The following is a 15,718-nucleotide window of genomic DNA, read 5'->3' as shown; positions in this document are numbered from 1 at the left end:
GTACATCCTTCGCCATCGTTATTAGATCCCGCGGGTGAATTCGAGATGAGGAGAAGTTCAGCCCTAGCATCCGCGATCTGCGAGAGAACCCCGCAACTGTACGTACGTCGTACGCCATCCCAGAAATAGCGCAAGCGCCTTCCCGAAGGCTTTGTGGATCACCGAACAGACATGGACCGACGATTGGCTGGAGCTTGCGGGGTGCGGACTGCGACCGGTACGCAACCGCTATATCGTCCTATTCGAATATTACCGCGGCACCGCGTCGTCTCGCGGCAGTGCGTTTAATCGGCGGCCCGCAAAAGAGATTCTCTATCCCACCTTTGGAATTGCTCGTTTTCATTTGCTCTAACTCGGACGTGTCAGGCAATTGCGAGACTGCACAGTAATATCTTGGTGTTTTAAGTAGAATAAAAAAAGTCCATATCGCGCCGCCATCATGGTATGTTCTATCGATGATATTGTAAGTCGTCGCCCTGGTAAACATACACGTTTTCCTACTGTCTATCTGTACTCTAGTTATTTGTTGTATTTTTTTAACCGTCTCTTTCTCTCTCTCTCTCTCTCTCTCTCTCTCTCTCTCTCTCTCTTTCTGACTATCGTAAAACAATTATATCTGCACGTTACCGCCTGGGTATTTAACTTTAGTTCACTTTCTCTAATCAGTTTCTATAAATCTCGTTTGTGTATCCTTTTTGTTTTATTTTTTATGCATCATGATTCAGTAACGATTAACATGTATCATGTAGGTCGAATTTTATAATAGTCTAATTAATGTAGTAATCTAATGGTATGCTAGGCACGCGCGTAAAGTACCTAATCGATCGGCCACTTCCGGCTGATTATGAGAGAGATATTTTGGAATCGCTATGGATGGAATTCTGGAAAAACGTGACTGTTACTTAGACGGCGAGTCAATTCGATCGCCACTTTAATATTATCTTCGAAAATAATAATATGTATTTTACTATTTCGAATATACTGTTAAACAAAAGAGATCTTCCTTTACGATCGTCACATAAAGTTACGACGGATTTGTTTAAAGTGGCGATTCGAACAAGTCCATTTCGATCAATGAATTATTATCGGTAAAATAGAATAGAGGGTAATTGAAACATTCGGATTAGTAAAATAATGATTCTGTAATAAACTGCATAATTATTGTAAAATCATTAAAAATAGAGAACGCAGTACATGATTTACTTAAATGTAATTATAATTCAAAAATCATAATTATAATTATTTTATTAGCTAAGAATCTCAATTACTCTATCTATAACGTATTGCATGCGTGCGGAGACCTTTGAAGTTTTCATAGATGTAATTTCGAGATGTTGGAGTATAATTTTGCGTAAAATATCTCTATATTTGAAATATTTAATTTGAGAAGTAGAGATAAACTCAATTGTTAAAAAAAAACATATCTGTTGAATGAGTTTTAACAGTGCACGAATGTTTCTTCCAAAAGTAACTGCGTTAATTCTTAATTGAACGTATCAAATTCACTCAAAGTCTTTAACATCTTGTGCATAATACTTTAATTAATGAGAATGATAAAAATATTCATTATATAGACATATCTTTCTAAAATATATATTTTATACTCGGTAATAATTATAATTATATTTCGTATCTTTTATCGTATCTCTTGCGATGTTTACAGGCTGACGAACTGCCGGCGGAACAAATTGCCGGTACGTATTCTTAACAGCTCGTTAAGAATAATCTCTAAAGTAAAATCGCACTAACACATTTTCAAACTCGTATAATATCATTTTAAGACGAGATAATCGAATCGCCGTCATCTATTAATCTTGATATAGTAAAATAGTAATCATTGATATAGTAAAATAGCATATATATTTCAAGAAGATCCATGAAAAACAAACATTGTAAAATGTATTGACCACAAGTGCAGAACAAATAGACATAAATTTATAGTCAAACTTATCTGTATAACCGCCAAGAACTTAAAACGTAATATAACGTTATGTATTAAAGATTGATATAGAAGCTATGTATTTTACGCGATTTATTATTACGATAAACGTAGCATTTAATTGCTGAAAACTATATTAATATATATCAATCTTTAGTTTCCCTCTGATGAAGGAAAATACAAAGATCGTATCGCAATGTAAAAGCGTTTTCGATATCACGACAGTTCGTCGCGAGCGGTTTATACTCGAGAGATTGAAAATAGAAACTCTTTAGATCGGAAGATGGGGTGTAACACCAATTGACGTCGAGCCCCGGATAAATTTTCATTTCGCTTTCGCCGAGTCTTTACATCGAGTTTATTTACGCTTTAATCCGATCGGGGGCAGCTGCGGAGAGTGTGTCTATGTATAGCTATCCCCGAAAAGCGCACGGCGGGTCTCCCAGCCGAGACGAAGGAATATCTCACGTGCAGACGATGATCGATTCTACGAATACGCATGTGTATCGAAATGATAAAAATAGGAAGGAGAGAACGAAAAGTTACTCTTCAGAAAACGGAAGGCCAGAAAAATGGGCGATCGACCGTTGTTTCCAGCTGTTTGCGATCGTCGTATCATATCGCTCCAAGAGAGAGAAATTTCAAAATGTTTGGAGCGAGACGCGCATTCTCGCATGAATCAAGCTCTCTCTTTGCAACGAAATAACGTTTAAGAAAGAGAGAGAGAGAGAGAGAGACACATGATTCTACGTGCTACAAATATAGCTCGAACTATACAATTCTCCTCGAGGATACCGAAAATACACTCCAAGGCGTAATTTTTCTCATATTTGGTTGATAATAAAATTAACGCGATGTATTAAAGAAAAATAGATTTTTAGTTATTTATTACAAAATAAAACAAATTTATAAGATATCACAAAATAAAGTCCTGCTAGGGCTTTATTTTGCATTTCGTACAATCTTTCTATACATAGCGTTCAATTAATAAATATTAATTAGATTAAAATATTAGATATTGTACATTAATTGAATACCTATTAAAATATTATACATTATATGTACATTTTTTAAATATTTTGTACGAACTGTGTACGAGAGAGAGATTGGCTTATCGCCGAATAATATTGTATTCGGAGTGAAAATGAAGGAGACTAGTCACGCGAGAAACGGTGAGGTAATATGATACCAATAAAGTGTCAAAAGCTCGTGAATTTTCGACTTTATAATTATTCGGCGGAGTGAAATGTATAATTTAAATTCATCCGACGTTGCGAGACATACGCGGAATCGTAGATAATTGCCGTAATCATGTAATTACAAAATTTCCGAAGGGTTCTGATCATGCAACCCCGTTGCAATGGTGTATCAAGCCAAATAAGCTCAGCATCAGCTGCCCCGTACTGACGGAAGGACGTTAACATTCGGTCTAAATCCGTATCGCTGCGGCGTTTAACGTCTTTAGCCAAATGACTTATTGTTGGCGAAACTAATCTCGTAAAAGAGGCTATTCTGCCTTTTACCAACTTTATTAATAACTATCTTTAACTATAAATATAATTATTGTAACTTTTCTAACTGAACCTTTCATTAAAATCTGTCGAATTTTAATTTTGAAATGCTACTTTTATTTTGTATTATTTTGATACTTCTTTCTTAATTTCTATTATTTTTCTCCGGTTTTTGATCGGACAAAGAAAAAAAATTATATATCAGAAAATTATAAAAATATTGATTGTGATAATTAATATTATAAATCTTATAAAAAAGAATACATATATATATATGTGTGTGTGTGTGTGTGTGTGTGTGTGTGTGTGTGTGTGTGTGTGTGTGTGTGTGTATATAATTGAAAAAATATTACCAGTGATATATAAAATCCTAGTTTCGGGAAAAGAAATTTCTGTATAAAAATTCGAGTGTGTTAATAGTTTTTAAAATTTATTTATCTATTTCCTCAACAATTATTTTGGCAGATATAAAAGCAATTTATGTTTTGCAGTTCTGCGTAAAGCTTTCGACAGTTTCGACAGGGACAAGAGCGGCAGCATCCCCACTGACATGGTAGCCGATATTCTTCGGCTAATGGGCCAACCGTTCAACAAGAAAATTTTGGACGAACTCATCGATGAAGTTGATGCCGATAGTAAATATCACATTGTTTAATATTTAACGCAAGCAGAGTTAGAGAGCGGAGATAAAACATACGATGAAGTTTATTTAAAGAATATTAATGACAGAGTTAATAATGATCTGTTTACTCTTCTATTTTCGACGTGTTTACAAATCCATAATGTGATCTTGATGCGGATTGTTGTCGAATGTCGCGTAATTTAATTTATTGTATAATCCGTCTCACAGAATCTTATTTATAGAATTTCGCGCGCACAATCTCTCTCTTACACTAGTCTTTACTTACAGAATCTGGACGGCTCGAGTTTGAGGAATTCGTCACGTTGGCGGCGAAATTTATTGTTGAGGAAGACGCAGAGGCTCTGGAAAAGGAACTTCGAGAGGCTTTCAGACTCTACGACAAGGAAGGTATAGCAAATTGCTGGTGTAAACAGTTTTAATGGAGAAACGAGATTTCCCGTTATTCATGCATCGTTAACGTGAGGTGATGACATCATTGGCAATTCGCTGATCGTTTTGATAACAACTATATTAAATTCGATGATTTCGAAAGCAACGATAAACGTTTAGAAACGCTAAAGCGATATGATCCGCACGATCTACGTTGACACATTTTATCATAGCGCGTCATATGGCGTGATATTTTAATTAATTCATTATAACACTGATTTGAAATATCTTTTCTAATTTTTTTAATATATAAACATAAAGATCTGTCTATTTTTAATATATCTCCGATCACACATTGTGAGAATATTAAATCCAACTGTCAGCATTACGATAAAGTGCTGACGATCTCTTGAAATTATTATTTTGGTATTTTCTTTTATCGTTAAACATATTTTAAATCGAAAAGTGTGTCTGATGCTATAATATATTTCAGTTGCTAGTATATATATATATATATATATATATATATATATATAAGAGCAACTTTTTACATCTAATTTATAAAATTACACAATGTCTTCCTAAGTGTAGCGGATATCTTGTTTCGTAAAATCAACAAAATCAATCTCACAGTGAGGAAAGACATATGTGACAAACGTGTGACAAGGAAACGTCGGGATACAAATAAGCGCATTATGTTCGCATCATATGTGAACGTAAAAATAAGCCGGCTACGCGGGGATTCCCAACGAATTCACCTCACGTGGCGGCCGAAAGCCAAGAATGTCGTAACACATCTTTCATGAATTACGATTATATCGAAAGCACGGGGCGTATGTATTTTAACGTGTTTAGCTGATACCGGGAAAACAAATTGAAAAATCTGCTTTACGGAACGGATAAATTTTGTAATTATATACAAATCTTGTTCGCATCAAATGAGAGATAGAAGGAATGCAAAGAATGAGAATTAGACACCGAAGACGATACTTACGGACATACGGAAAATAATGAAACAACGTGTAACGATTATTAACGACTTTTTAGCAATTTTAGAATTTAATCATAGAATTTAAATTGCTCAAATATTATTTAAATCTGCAATTTTTTACTCACTTAGGTAATGGCTATATCCCAACGACATGCTTACGTGAGATTCTGAGAGAATTGGATGATCAGTTAACGAATGAAGAATTGGATATGATGATTGAAGAGATCGATTCTGATGGTTCCGGTACAGTCGATTTCGACGGTATGTTTTCTTCTATTCTTTCTCTTTTTTCTTTTTAAGCGATCCCTTTTGAGAAAATAACCAAATGTAGAACATATCTTTTTAATTGCATAGCTTTGAAGAGAAATAATTTAATTTTCTTACCAAATCATTTCGTTTCGCGATATTTTCCAACTTTAATGAGAGGAGTGTGTCGTGTTTATTACTGTCGAATTAAAAGATCCCGTTTTATTCCTTTGAGAACCGGCATCTGTCTTCGTGCAAATTTGAACGAAGGAAAGCCGAGTGGTTTATTTATATGCGAAAGAATTGGCAGATCGAGGATATGTAATGTCACTGATCCCGCGACTATCTATTTTTATATTCGTATTTAACAAATCGCGGCAATTTATCAAAATCACACGTCCGTTCCAATTTTTGATGAATTTCACATGTGTGATGCTCATAAATATCGAAACGTAAGGTAACAGTCCTGCAAGAAATAGGCATATTAGAAACGATTGAAATTTATTTTCTGAAAAGATATCCAGAGAGCACATATCTCTAAAAGATATTTAAAAATGATTTAAAGACATTTTATCATCCTTTAGACATTTTTAAATGTTTTTTGGTCTCCTTGTGCTATCTGGGTAAAATCTTAATTTTCTTACATTACTAGTCCGTATTCTTTTTCAGAGTTTATGGAGATGATGACCGGCGAATAGTTACCTTGAATGAATGGTGAACTGCTTTTGGATCCAAAGACATATGTGCATGCAACCATTACATTTTAGAACTGATCATTCACATGTTTGCGATGACGATGACGAATCAATGCGCAGGAAAAAAAATTTATTCATGCAAATATCCTTCAGTTTTGTGATTAGTCATCGAAAGAAAATTCTTGCCATGAACATTACATCGAATGAATATTCTCTGCTTTTATACATACGTCATATTTATTATGGTAAACAAATTTTACTTTCATATACTAAACCCTTAGAGTTTTTTTTTCATTGAAAAAATCAGTATATATATTTATTGTTATTAATAAAACAAGATAAAAATCTTATATTTTTTGTTGTTTGATAATACGAATAATTTTCTTCTTATATACGCGTGTGTTTCGTTATACGAGACGAGAAATTTTTAATATTTCTCGACTTAAGTAAGTCTGAATCTGAAATTTCTCTACACCCAAACAAATCTCTTTTTTCATGTTGGTCCGACTGAGGCTGTCCAATATGGAAAACATACCTCTACTTTTATCATATTATTTTTTAACGACGTTCTTTAGTCCATTTGTAAAACTAAATGTAACGCAAATTATGTAATCTAACATCTATTTTTGCCCATTTTATATATATATATATATATATATATATATATATATATATATATATATATATTTGTCTATATATTTTGTTTATATATATTTCTTCTTTTATTTTCCTAGCTTTTAGACTGAATGCTTCCTAATAATATTCTGATCATACAAATATCTTGAATACTTATATGTCGTTATAATTATTATAAATTTAGTTTTCTATTGAATAATTAGGTTAAATCATGAATTATTAATTTTGAGAGACAAAGGAAATATCAATATCTTGCCTGAGAATTATCAGCTAAACTTTTTATTTATTTAACATTCAATTAATCACAATAAATTTGAGATTCCTTTATAATTGACATGTTGACAGTTGCAAACATAACATAGAATAACATGCTTCAAAAAATATAGTCACTAATTATAGACTAGCAAGTTTACCGATAGCACAGTGACACCTAGTAAGTCTTATAAGTAAATTCGCGAGAAAGTTTTTCTATCTAGACTTTATTTTATATAATTAAAACAATTTTTAAATAACGGCACTGTATTTATGGTAGATGTGAAAGTATTTGTCTTACTGAAAAATAAGCTCTATATAAACTAGAATTTAATTTCTATGACTTAGAATATTCTGACATATATATATGGACTAGATTATATATATTTTACGAAGAAATACTGTTATATATAATTTCATATAATTGATTTTTATCCATCTTTTAACAATACATACAGAGATATATGTATATCAGCTGTATGTTTATATTAAACTTTATCTCTCAATACATAATCTCTATATATAAATTAATATAGAGATTAATTATATAACTACTAAAGATATAATTTAGTTATGCAAATATTGGAATGCTTTTAAATATCAATGGTCCTCGTAATAAGAGTGAAGAGGACTTCTTCGTTATTTCATATATGTTATATATAATATAATGCGTTATATATAATAATTTTGTGCGAAATAGTTATCCCTTCACTCTAAATACTTATAATTTCGTCTAAATATATATCAATAAATGACATCTCGTAGCACCGCAACCGAATGAAGACATTCATGGCAGTCGTAAAACATATCGTCGATATTTCATGAATTGTGCGTATTTCGCCATTTCCTTTACTAAGATTAAAATAAAATAAGCCAGGACTAACAAAAACTCATTGCGTGAGTTTGATTTCTTTTTAATAAATTCACAGGTCTATACTTAGACGAGAGTTTGCAAGTCATCTTCCTCTAAATCTTGTTCAGAGGATGAAATTAAATGTCACATCTTAAATAAATGTGGAAATTCGTTGCTAATTTCGCGTACCACTTTCTGATCTTCCTGGCTCTCTGTTGTTTCCTCACAGAATATTCTAGAACAGAATATAAGATGTAATAAAATAAAACTTAATACAAGAATATTTGCGATAAGTTGTAAAACACAGCATATAAATATGTCTTACCTTGTGAAACATTTTAACAAATCTTCAGATCGATGACGATGTTCGTTATAGCTCGAGGTACGTAGAACTCGACGGCAAAGCTCTAAATATTGTCTACGCTGTTATTACATTAAAGATAAATATAAATATTAGATATATATCTAAAATATTTTTCACAAGTTCAATTTAAACATTTTTATCACACAACGTAATGCATTACCTTATCACCCGGGAACATATCGAAAAGTTGCCGTAGAATAATGTCAATGAGAACTTTTACATCATTGGTGTAAAAGAGACTTGCTATGGCATCGTTACTAAATAAATCGATAAAAAGTTTCAATACAGAATGTGGCGGTTGAGGCTCATGATCAAATATTCGTACCGGATCCTCTGCGATAAGTTAAAAATCAGTTTGTCAGTTCGGGCGAGTGCCAGTCATGTCAGTTTTGCGACATTATTTGCGTTACTAAAATTCACCTTCTCTGTTAAAAAGGAATAAAATTTTTTCAGTGAAAGTCTTGGCCACAGTCCGTTCACGTAAAGCATTTAGAACCATATTCTCAGAAGTTGTAAATTGCAGATTGTAGGATAATATTAAATTTATGAACAAGTCTGGAATCTGATCCTCTAAATCTGTATCAGGTGGTGTTTCTATCAAGTCCAGGAGGAATGATATAAAATCTGGACCGAGTTGTTCTGTAATAAAATTTATAAGAAAAAACATATTTTAATTTTTATTTTCAATGACATTATTATTATATTATTAATTTTTTACTCACCCAAATGTGTAACTGGCATGGGTTCACCCATTGAAAAGATCATTGTAAGTAATAAAGAGGAATAATTTAATCTTACTACATTTCTGGAATTACTTCTCATATCTCTACAAAAGCACATATAATTGAGAATTTTATTCATTATTTGAATGTTACAGTTTATAAGTAAATATTCTAAATTTATATCGCAGTACCTCGCTAATTCCATTGGTAAAATACTATTTAACATTATAGTTAGAACCACTGAATCTAAACTGCACATAACACCAAACGATTGCAACAACAATTGTCTAATAGTCCATCTTGTTTCCATTTGATAATACTGTATCAATATTGTTGCTCCATTGTATCGATCTTGCCTCAAAACATATCTCGATACATTTGCATCAGCATTAGTCTATTCAATAAAGAAAATACATGTATGAATATTAATTATATAATAATATGATAAGCAAATGTCTAAATTTATATCACATATTTAATGCTAACAATTATATTATACTATATTATATATATATATACACAAAAGTAGAAATATGGAATGGTAAAGACTGCAATGTCTTTAAAAATGCATATATTGATTTAAATTTAAAAAAAAGTTTAATTGAAGGGGATTAAAAGGAATTAGGAATATATAATTTCAAGATCCAACTATTAAGTATATGATATTACAATCTTGATTCAAATATTCTACTGCTGTTTATAAAACATACCAATATTTCCGTTAGTTCTTTGATATATTCCACGATGATAGATTCATCTTCGTAAAGCATCCAACTCCTTTGCTGTGAATCTTCTTTGCATGAAGTCAGTTCGGTAAAAATTATTCTCAACCTATTAGCATCATAAGTTTCTTCTATACTCATTTTTGACACAGTCAATGGTGTTTGTAACTGATGCAACAAAGCATCGAGATAATGACTCACAGTTTCTGGCAGCAACTGTTGTAGGCCAGAGACTACGACTGTGACTGCTACCTTTGACATTTCATGACTAAGTTGAGTATTTTTTCGCACTTGATCGAGCAATTGGTAAGCGCTTCGGGAATTGATGGCTTGTAATGATGAATTGCTCTTAACGGGCGAGCCATTTTTAGCTGGCGAGTTGCATTTAGTCGGCGAATTACTACATATATTTTGCATGCTACCCTGGGAAGAGCTTTTACGAACATCTGTAACCTGTGTCTGCACTTTTTGCACAGTATCTGAAGATGATTGACGAGGAAACGATTGTACGCGTTCATTTTCAGTCGCTGGTCGTTGAGATTGAATAATTGTTTGAATAGTATCTGCGTTTGCATTGCCATGAAGAGTGGTCCGTGCCGTTACATAAGAAGTATTACTCGGTGCTGATCTAACATCTGCTTCTATATTATCACAAACAGTCATCACATCTGTTTCTCCAGGTATGATGCTACATTCAAAATCTGGCGGTTTAGGCGCCTGTCTTTTAAATTTTCTACCTAGTTCAATTTGTTTTTTCTTTTCCACCAGTTGTGCGTAAAGATCTTGCTTATCGGTATGGAGTGAGTCACCTTGTTTATTATTTTCTGTTTCCAAAGTTATTATACAGTCTTCCAAAAAATCAATCAAAAACTGTGGTTGGACCTAATGATTAATAACGACATAGAAGATATATGTATATACATACATATGTATATATATATATATATATATATAATTTTATATATGCATAAACAAAGTCATACTTTCACAGTGGTAACATAATTAGATGGTATATAGCCCAATCGTCCTCCTCTATTTACAACCTGCCACCAATTCTTCTGTTTGACATTACGCTGCAGCAAGAGGAAATGCTCGCCAACCCGGAAGCTGAGAGTCTTGGCGAATGTAGCCTTGAAATCGTACAAGGCCTTAACTACCTCGTGTCCGTTGTCCGTAGCTATGTAAAATAAAATACGGTCAAGAAAGTATATATCTCGAAGATAGAAAAAATCGGCTCTCTTTAAAGAATGCAAATGTACGTAACATGCTTTCAACTCACCTAACCTTGCACTATTATCGTCCATCATGTTAGAAAGTGAAACGCAACGGTTTCACGCGAGGCAACGCCCGAATGTGACAATCGGAATGCCGTAGAACCACTTACTTACTTTCATTTACGCGCGCGGACATTTTTATTTATTCGCCACCGTTTCCTACTTGCCTATTTATTGTGAACAGCTTTTTACTATTCGGTTGAGTTCTCTATATATTTGTGTATGTGTGTGTGTGTGTATGTGCGTACATACATCACCACACAGATCGTGTTTTATATATCTATGATCGGCACGTTAACAATCACCGTTCACCCTTACGCTCGAGTTACAAAATCTTGCCAATTATCGATCGCAATACATCATTTCGCTCAACCTCGATGTTGCTTTTTATTTCAATTTTTATTTATACATTTTCCCATTTTCATAATAATGTACTATGACGAATGAATTGTATGAAATGAGAGAGGATTATATAAATAAAATTGAATAAATAAATTTCTCTAATATTTTAGTAAATTGCAACTTTTTATTAATGTTAATTTATCGCGTTTATAAAAATGCACTAAATATCTTTTTTTGTTATAAAGTATTAGTAATATATATATATATTGTATATATATACACACACAAAAATAAATAAATGGGAAAGATTTATTAATGCTTCATGATCATTTATATTATTTAATATAATTTATGATATACTTAATATGTAATTCTCGAATCGTCTATACATATAAAACAATGAATCTGAATCTGAGACGTAATAAATTACATAGAATCGAACATACCGATACCCAGCAGTAAATTTCTACGTGAAAAATGTATTGTCAGGACAGATGTATTTTTTGTAGCAAAAGTACGCAACAAATAGGATTCTGCATTAGCTTTCACATCTGGATTGTGTGAAACATTCACATCTTCTAGACTCATCTCTTCTGCTAATTTTGTGAAATCCCATAATTTCAGTGCATAGTCTAAGGATCCTGGCAAAATAACAATCTATTATTGACATATGTTTTGTTTAATCTGGAAAAATTAATGGATAGAGCAAATACCTGAGACGAGAATATTGCCGTCTCGACTAAACGATAGACAATGAATATTATTCGTATGTCCCGACAAGGCTGCAACGAGATGACCGTGCGCTAGATCCCATACGAGTACACGATGATCGGCACCGGCTGAAGCCAAAAATCGTCCTTCTGTTGAAAAAGCTAGAGAAAAAATGGGCCCTTTGTGCCCGGTCATTAATCGAACTTGACTGCCGGTCACACAGTCCCATAATCTTACAGTCATGTCGCTCGAACCAGTTGCGACGTAATTTGAATTTGGATGAAACTGAATTACCTATTAAAAATATAAATAATAAGATATCAATCACTTTGATCAACAATTAAACAAACAACTTAATCGATAAATGTTAGCTCACATCGACATCTGAGTAATGGCCAGCAAATATTCGTAATGGTTGATGAGAATCGGTTACCCATAGTCTGGCAGTTTTATCGTTCGAGGCACTTGCAAAGTAATAACCGTGCGGTGAGAATCTTACGCACCACGCGGGAAATAGGTGACCTTTGTAACACACGACGCATGTCCATGTATGGAGTGACCATAGCCTTACTAAAACAGTCATTATAAATTATTACATAAAAATTCTTTATATAGAGGGAAAGGGAACAAATCAAAATTAATATTCCAAGAATTATTAACATATCTTTTCCAGAACATTCGCGCGTGTACATCTATACGTTATATTAAATTTCTTAAAATTACAATTTCTGATATTTTTTTTATTTTCTTGTGAATTATCTTAAACATATATATATATATGTGAAACAAAAGTTAATTAAGTATACTGTGTAAGATATGAAACTCACTTGTAGTATCTTCTGACGATGAAAGCAAAAGATTTCTATCTGGACTAAATGAAAGGCTATAAATTGGTCCACTATGACCATAAAGATTTTTTGTAGTTTCAGATGTTCTATCATCCATCATTCTAACCAGCACATCCTCTGTAATGTTTCTTATAATATGCTTTTTGAAATAATATAAAGGGAAAAATTTTACTTCGATTTTATGTTCTACCTGATTCTTGCTTGACTTCTGATAATTGTTCACCAGTCTTCATCAACCTCAATTTTTGTGGAACTAAACTCCAAACTTTTATACCAGAATCACTGAATCCGATAGCTAATAAACTTGAGTCTTCTGCTACTTCTGCCGCTGTTACACTAAATATTATAATATAATGTAATTGTAAATAAAAAATTAAAAAAAAAATTTGTTTATATCTACTTACGTATGAATCGTGTTCAGCAATGTATAAAAACATATAGATGGTAGTGTATCTGATCCTAGGATAACTCTTTTTGATGCTTCCCTTAACGCCTTAACTTTTTCAAGTTTATCTGCATCCTTCCTAAAGATATGATTTGTATATGACAAGTTATAGATACAATCCTTAAAAAATTTATTTTATCTTACAGATTAGGTAATGGCATTCTGCCAACAGGTGGTGCATTTGGATCTGATTTGGTTTTTTTTGAAAACAAAGGATCCTTCTTAGCTTTCTTCTTTTTTGGTTTATCTCCATCTCCCCCACCTGTATCGTCCTCTTCTTCTTCAGCTGGTGCTACACACTGAATATCTGGTTCCTTTAAAAGTCCATAATAGACTTTGGCCTTGTTATCTGTAAAGTAACAATATGATTAATAGATATCTTTTGCTATAAAGTACATAGATAAAAAACAATTTTTCTCTTAGAAATATGAAATAATTTTATTACCTTGTCTAGTAGCTTCGCCCACCATAGCTCCAGATGTTGCATCTATCTGTTCTTTATTGCGAGCAACACCCTCATACATATCAAAGTAAAGATGTTCCTGTATAATGTTTAATAAAACACTATGTTTCTTTTCTTGCAAATGTCGTTTTAATATAGAAAGCGTATCCCTCGACATTCTAATTATAAACTGATTGGATCTGCGAATAAGCGTCAAATGATATGTTTAAATTAGAACACCTTGATTTTATCACTTTTTTTTATAGATACACTTACTTAAAAGTATCAGTTAATTCATTTCCTGCCATTTGCTCTCGTTTTGTTACATTGGATAATCTTTTCAAATCATCTTGATAATATTCTTCTAAATTTCCGCCAAATTTTTCCATGAGCTGTTTTGCCTCTTCAGAATGATTATTGTAAACTAATTCTAGATACATATGTACTAAAACTGGATATAGTATGGTCCCTAATTCGTGCTATCATTATATAATAAATACATAGATTAGAGATGTTATAATATTATAAATTTATAATATTATCGCGTACTTAGTTATACAAAATACTTCATATTCATAAATATGACAATCTTTATAACTTCAGTGTACCTTATAAATGTCCAAAGCTCCTTCTACAAATTTTTTCAATTCACTGTATACTTTCTCATACTGCGCAGGATCTCCCTCGCTCTTGTAAGCAGAAAGAACACTTGTCACCTCGGAATCAGTTTGCTGAGCTTCTTCAGCTGAGATATCTGTGAGATTAGCTTCTTTTCTAAACAATTCTTCGGTTCCCTAAAAAAAAGTATAGATTAATAGCTTAAAGCATAGATTAATAGATAATAGCTTTCTCCTATCAGTTTAATTATACGCAAATTTAATTATTATATTTTTCATACAATAACATTTATCAATACAGGCTAGAATATTTAAGAGAGAGGTAAAGAATATATTTTGCGTACAACTTACTTTTAAATTGTATTTCTTCAAGAGCTGTAGAACAGCTAGCATAGTGCTTTTATCGTTATCCATATTTGCGTAATTATTAATAAAGTATTATAGAAAAATTTCTCTCTTTGCGTAATCTTGATAAAGTTTACGAAAATTCGAAATATACAACACAGGAACCTAACCTCTCTTGAAACGAATATAGAGAGCGAAATAGCGATGCTAAACGAGTTTTAATTCCTCGTCAGAACGTTGAGAGGCGCTTCGATCGGGATCGCTATAGTTTCGATATTTCGAGAATCGCAATTTCGTTTCCTCGATTAACTTCAAGTCGCAATCGGATACACGCACGGATCGCACGTATTCGAAATATCCTCGACTTTTTTTCACGATTATTATCGTCTGAAAGTGAATTTCGCGCGCGCAAAAGTTTATCGGGAGTGTCTCTCTCAAATGTCGAAGTGCCAAGTGTCGATGATCCGTCTCTGTGTAAGTCCGGAATCAATTATCCCCTTGTAATTTTATCCCCGGAAACACGCATATCGTCCTCGTACAATTCGTTACGTATCTATATATCTATCTTTTCAAAAATTTTATATATATAATATATGTTGTTATAAAATTACAATCACATATATATTTGCTAAAATATACATATATTGTATATATACTTAAATAACGGATCGCGAATCTTTTCAATCGCGCGTGATCGTTTACATTAGTTAATCTCGGGAAAAATTTTTCTAGAGGAGGAAGGGGGGAGGAA

The 15,718-nt window shown here is 32.6% G+C and overlaps 3 protein-coding genes across 5 annotated transcripts; 1 reads left to right on the top strand and 2 right to left on the bottom strand.

Annotated features, from left to right (window-relative positions):
• Positions 1 to 256: 256 nt before the first annotated feature.
• Positions 257 to 8,314, top strand: Tpnci (troponin C type I). Of its 2 annotated transcripts, none has more exons than XM_070314202.1 (6): positions 257 to 442; positions 1,664 to 1,694; positions 3,942 to 4,085; positions 4,361 to 4,480; positions 5,583 to 5,714; positions 6,369 to 8,314. In XM_070314202.1, the coding sequence occupies exons 1-6, from the start codon at positions 440 to 442 to the stop codon at positions 6,395 to 6,397; spliced, it is 459 nt and encodes a 152-aa protein (XP_070170303.1). In that variant the 5' UTR covers positions 257 to 439; the 3' UTR covers positions 6,398 to 8,314. The 2 variants fall into 2 exon arrangements, with proteins under 2 accessions (XP_070170303.1, XP_070170302.1); XM_070314201.1 differs by having other exon boundaries at positions 257 to 463.
• Positions 7,338 to 11,314, bottom strand: LOC138943387 (NCK-interacting protein with SH3 domain). The gene is made up of 9 exons (XM_070314197.1): positions 11,223 to 11,314; positions 10,927 to 11,120; positions 9,932 to 10,825; positions 9,413 to 9,615; positions 9,222 to 9,325; positions 8,920 to 9,138; positions 8,660 to 8,832; positions 8,461 to 8,558; positions 7,338 to 8,370 (listed from the first exon to the last, which is right to left on the bottom strand). The coding sequence occupies exons 1-9, from the start codon at positions 11,248 to 11,250 to the stop codon at positions 8,280 to 8,282; spliced, it is 2,004 nt and encodes a 667-aa protein (XP_070170298.1). The 5' UTR covers positions 11,251 to 11,314; the 3' UTR covers positions 7,338 to 8,279.
• A 239-nt stretch (positions 11,315 to 11,553) lies between these two features.
• On the bottom strand, positions 11,554 to 15,147 carry Taf5 (TATA-box binding protein associated factor 5). 2 transcript variants are annotated; one of them, XM_070314199.1, is made up of 12 exons: positions 14,974 to 15,147; positions 14,614 to 14,799; positions 14,282 to 14,484; positions 14,009 to 14,205; positions 13,708 to 13,912; positions 13,523 to 13,642; positions 13,309 to 13,454; positions 13,098 to 13,235; positions 12,647 to 12,840; positions 12,273 to 12,564; positions 12,006 to 12,200; positions 11,554 to 11,600 (listed from the first exon to the last, which is right to left on the bottom strand). In XM_070314199.1, the coding sequence occupies exons 1-12, from the start codon at positions 15,034 to 15,036 to the stop codon at positions 11,560 to 11,562; spliced, it is 1,980 nt and encodes a 659-aa protein (XP_070170300.1). In that variant the 5' UTR covers positions 15,037 to 15,147; the 3' UTR covers positions 11,554 to 11,559. The 2 variants fall into 2 exon arrangements, with proteins under 2 accessions (XP_070170300.1, XP_070170301.1); XM_070314200.1 differs by lacking the exon at positions 11,554 to 11,600 and having other exon boundaries at positions 11,863 to 12,200.
• Between the last annotated feature and the right edge of the window lie 571 nt (positions 15,148 to 15,718).

The sequence above is a fragment of the Polyergus mexicanus genome, unplaced genomic scaffold (assembly GCF_030449975.1).
Source record: "Polyergus mexicanus isolate NDT 795.1 unplaced genomic scaffold, iyPolMexi1.0 SCAF_26, whole genome shotgun sequence".
Classification (NCBI taxonomy): domain Eukaryota; kingdom Metazoa; phylum Arthropoda; class Insecta; order Hymenoptera; family Formicidae; genus Polyergus; species Polyergus mexicanus.
The sequence above is the reverse complement of the archived record's forward strand: the minus strand, read 5'-3'. Positions and strand labels throughout refer to the sequence as shown.

Coding starts and splice junctions, on each gene's coding strand:
- LOC138943387 (XM_070314197.1), bottom strand. CDS start 11,250: ATGATGGACGATAATAGTGCAAGGTTAG. Junction 11,121..11,222: donor CGATAATAGTGCAAGGTTAG/GTGAGTTGAAAG, acceptor TATTTTACATAG/CTACGGACAACGGACACGAG. Junction 10,826..10,926: donor ATTATGTTACCACTGTGAAA/GTATGACTTTGT, acceptor ATTAATCATTAG/GTCCAACCACAGTTTTTGAT.
- Tpnci (XM_070314201.1), top strand. CDS start 440: ATGGTATGTTCTATCGATGATATT. Junction 464..1,663: donor TATGTTCTATCGATGATATT/GTAAGTCGTCGC, acceptor CGATGTTTACAG/GCTGACGAACTGCCGGCGGA. Junction 1,695..3,941: donor GCCGGCGGAACAAATTGCCG/GTACGTATTCTT, acceptor TATGTTTTGCAG/TTCTGCGTAAAGCTTTCGAC.
- Taf5 (XM_070314199.1), bottom strand. CDS start 15,036: ATGGATAACGATAAAAGCACTATGCTAGCTGTTCTACAGCTCTTGAAG. Junction 14,206..14,281: donor GAATTAACTGATACTTTTAA/GTAAGTGTATCT, acceptor GCTTATTCGCAG/ATCCAATCAGTTTATAATTA. Junction 13,913..14,008: donor GGGCGAAGCTACTAGACAAG/GTAATAAAATTA, acceptor GTTACTTTACAG/ATAACAAGGCCAAAGTCTAT.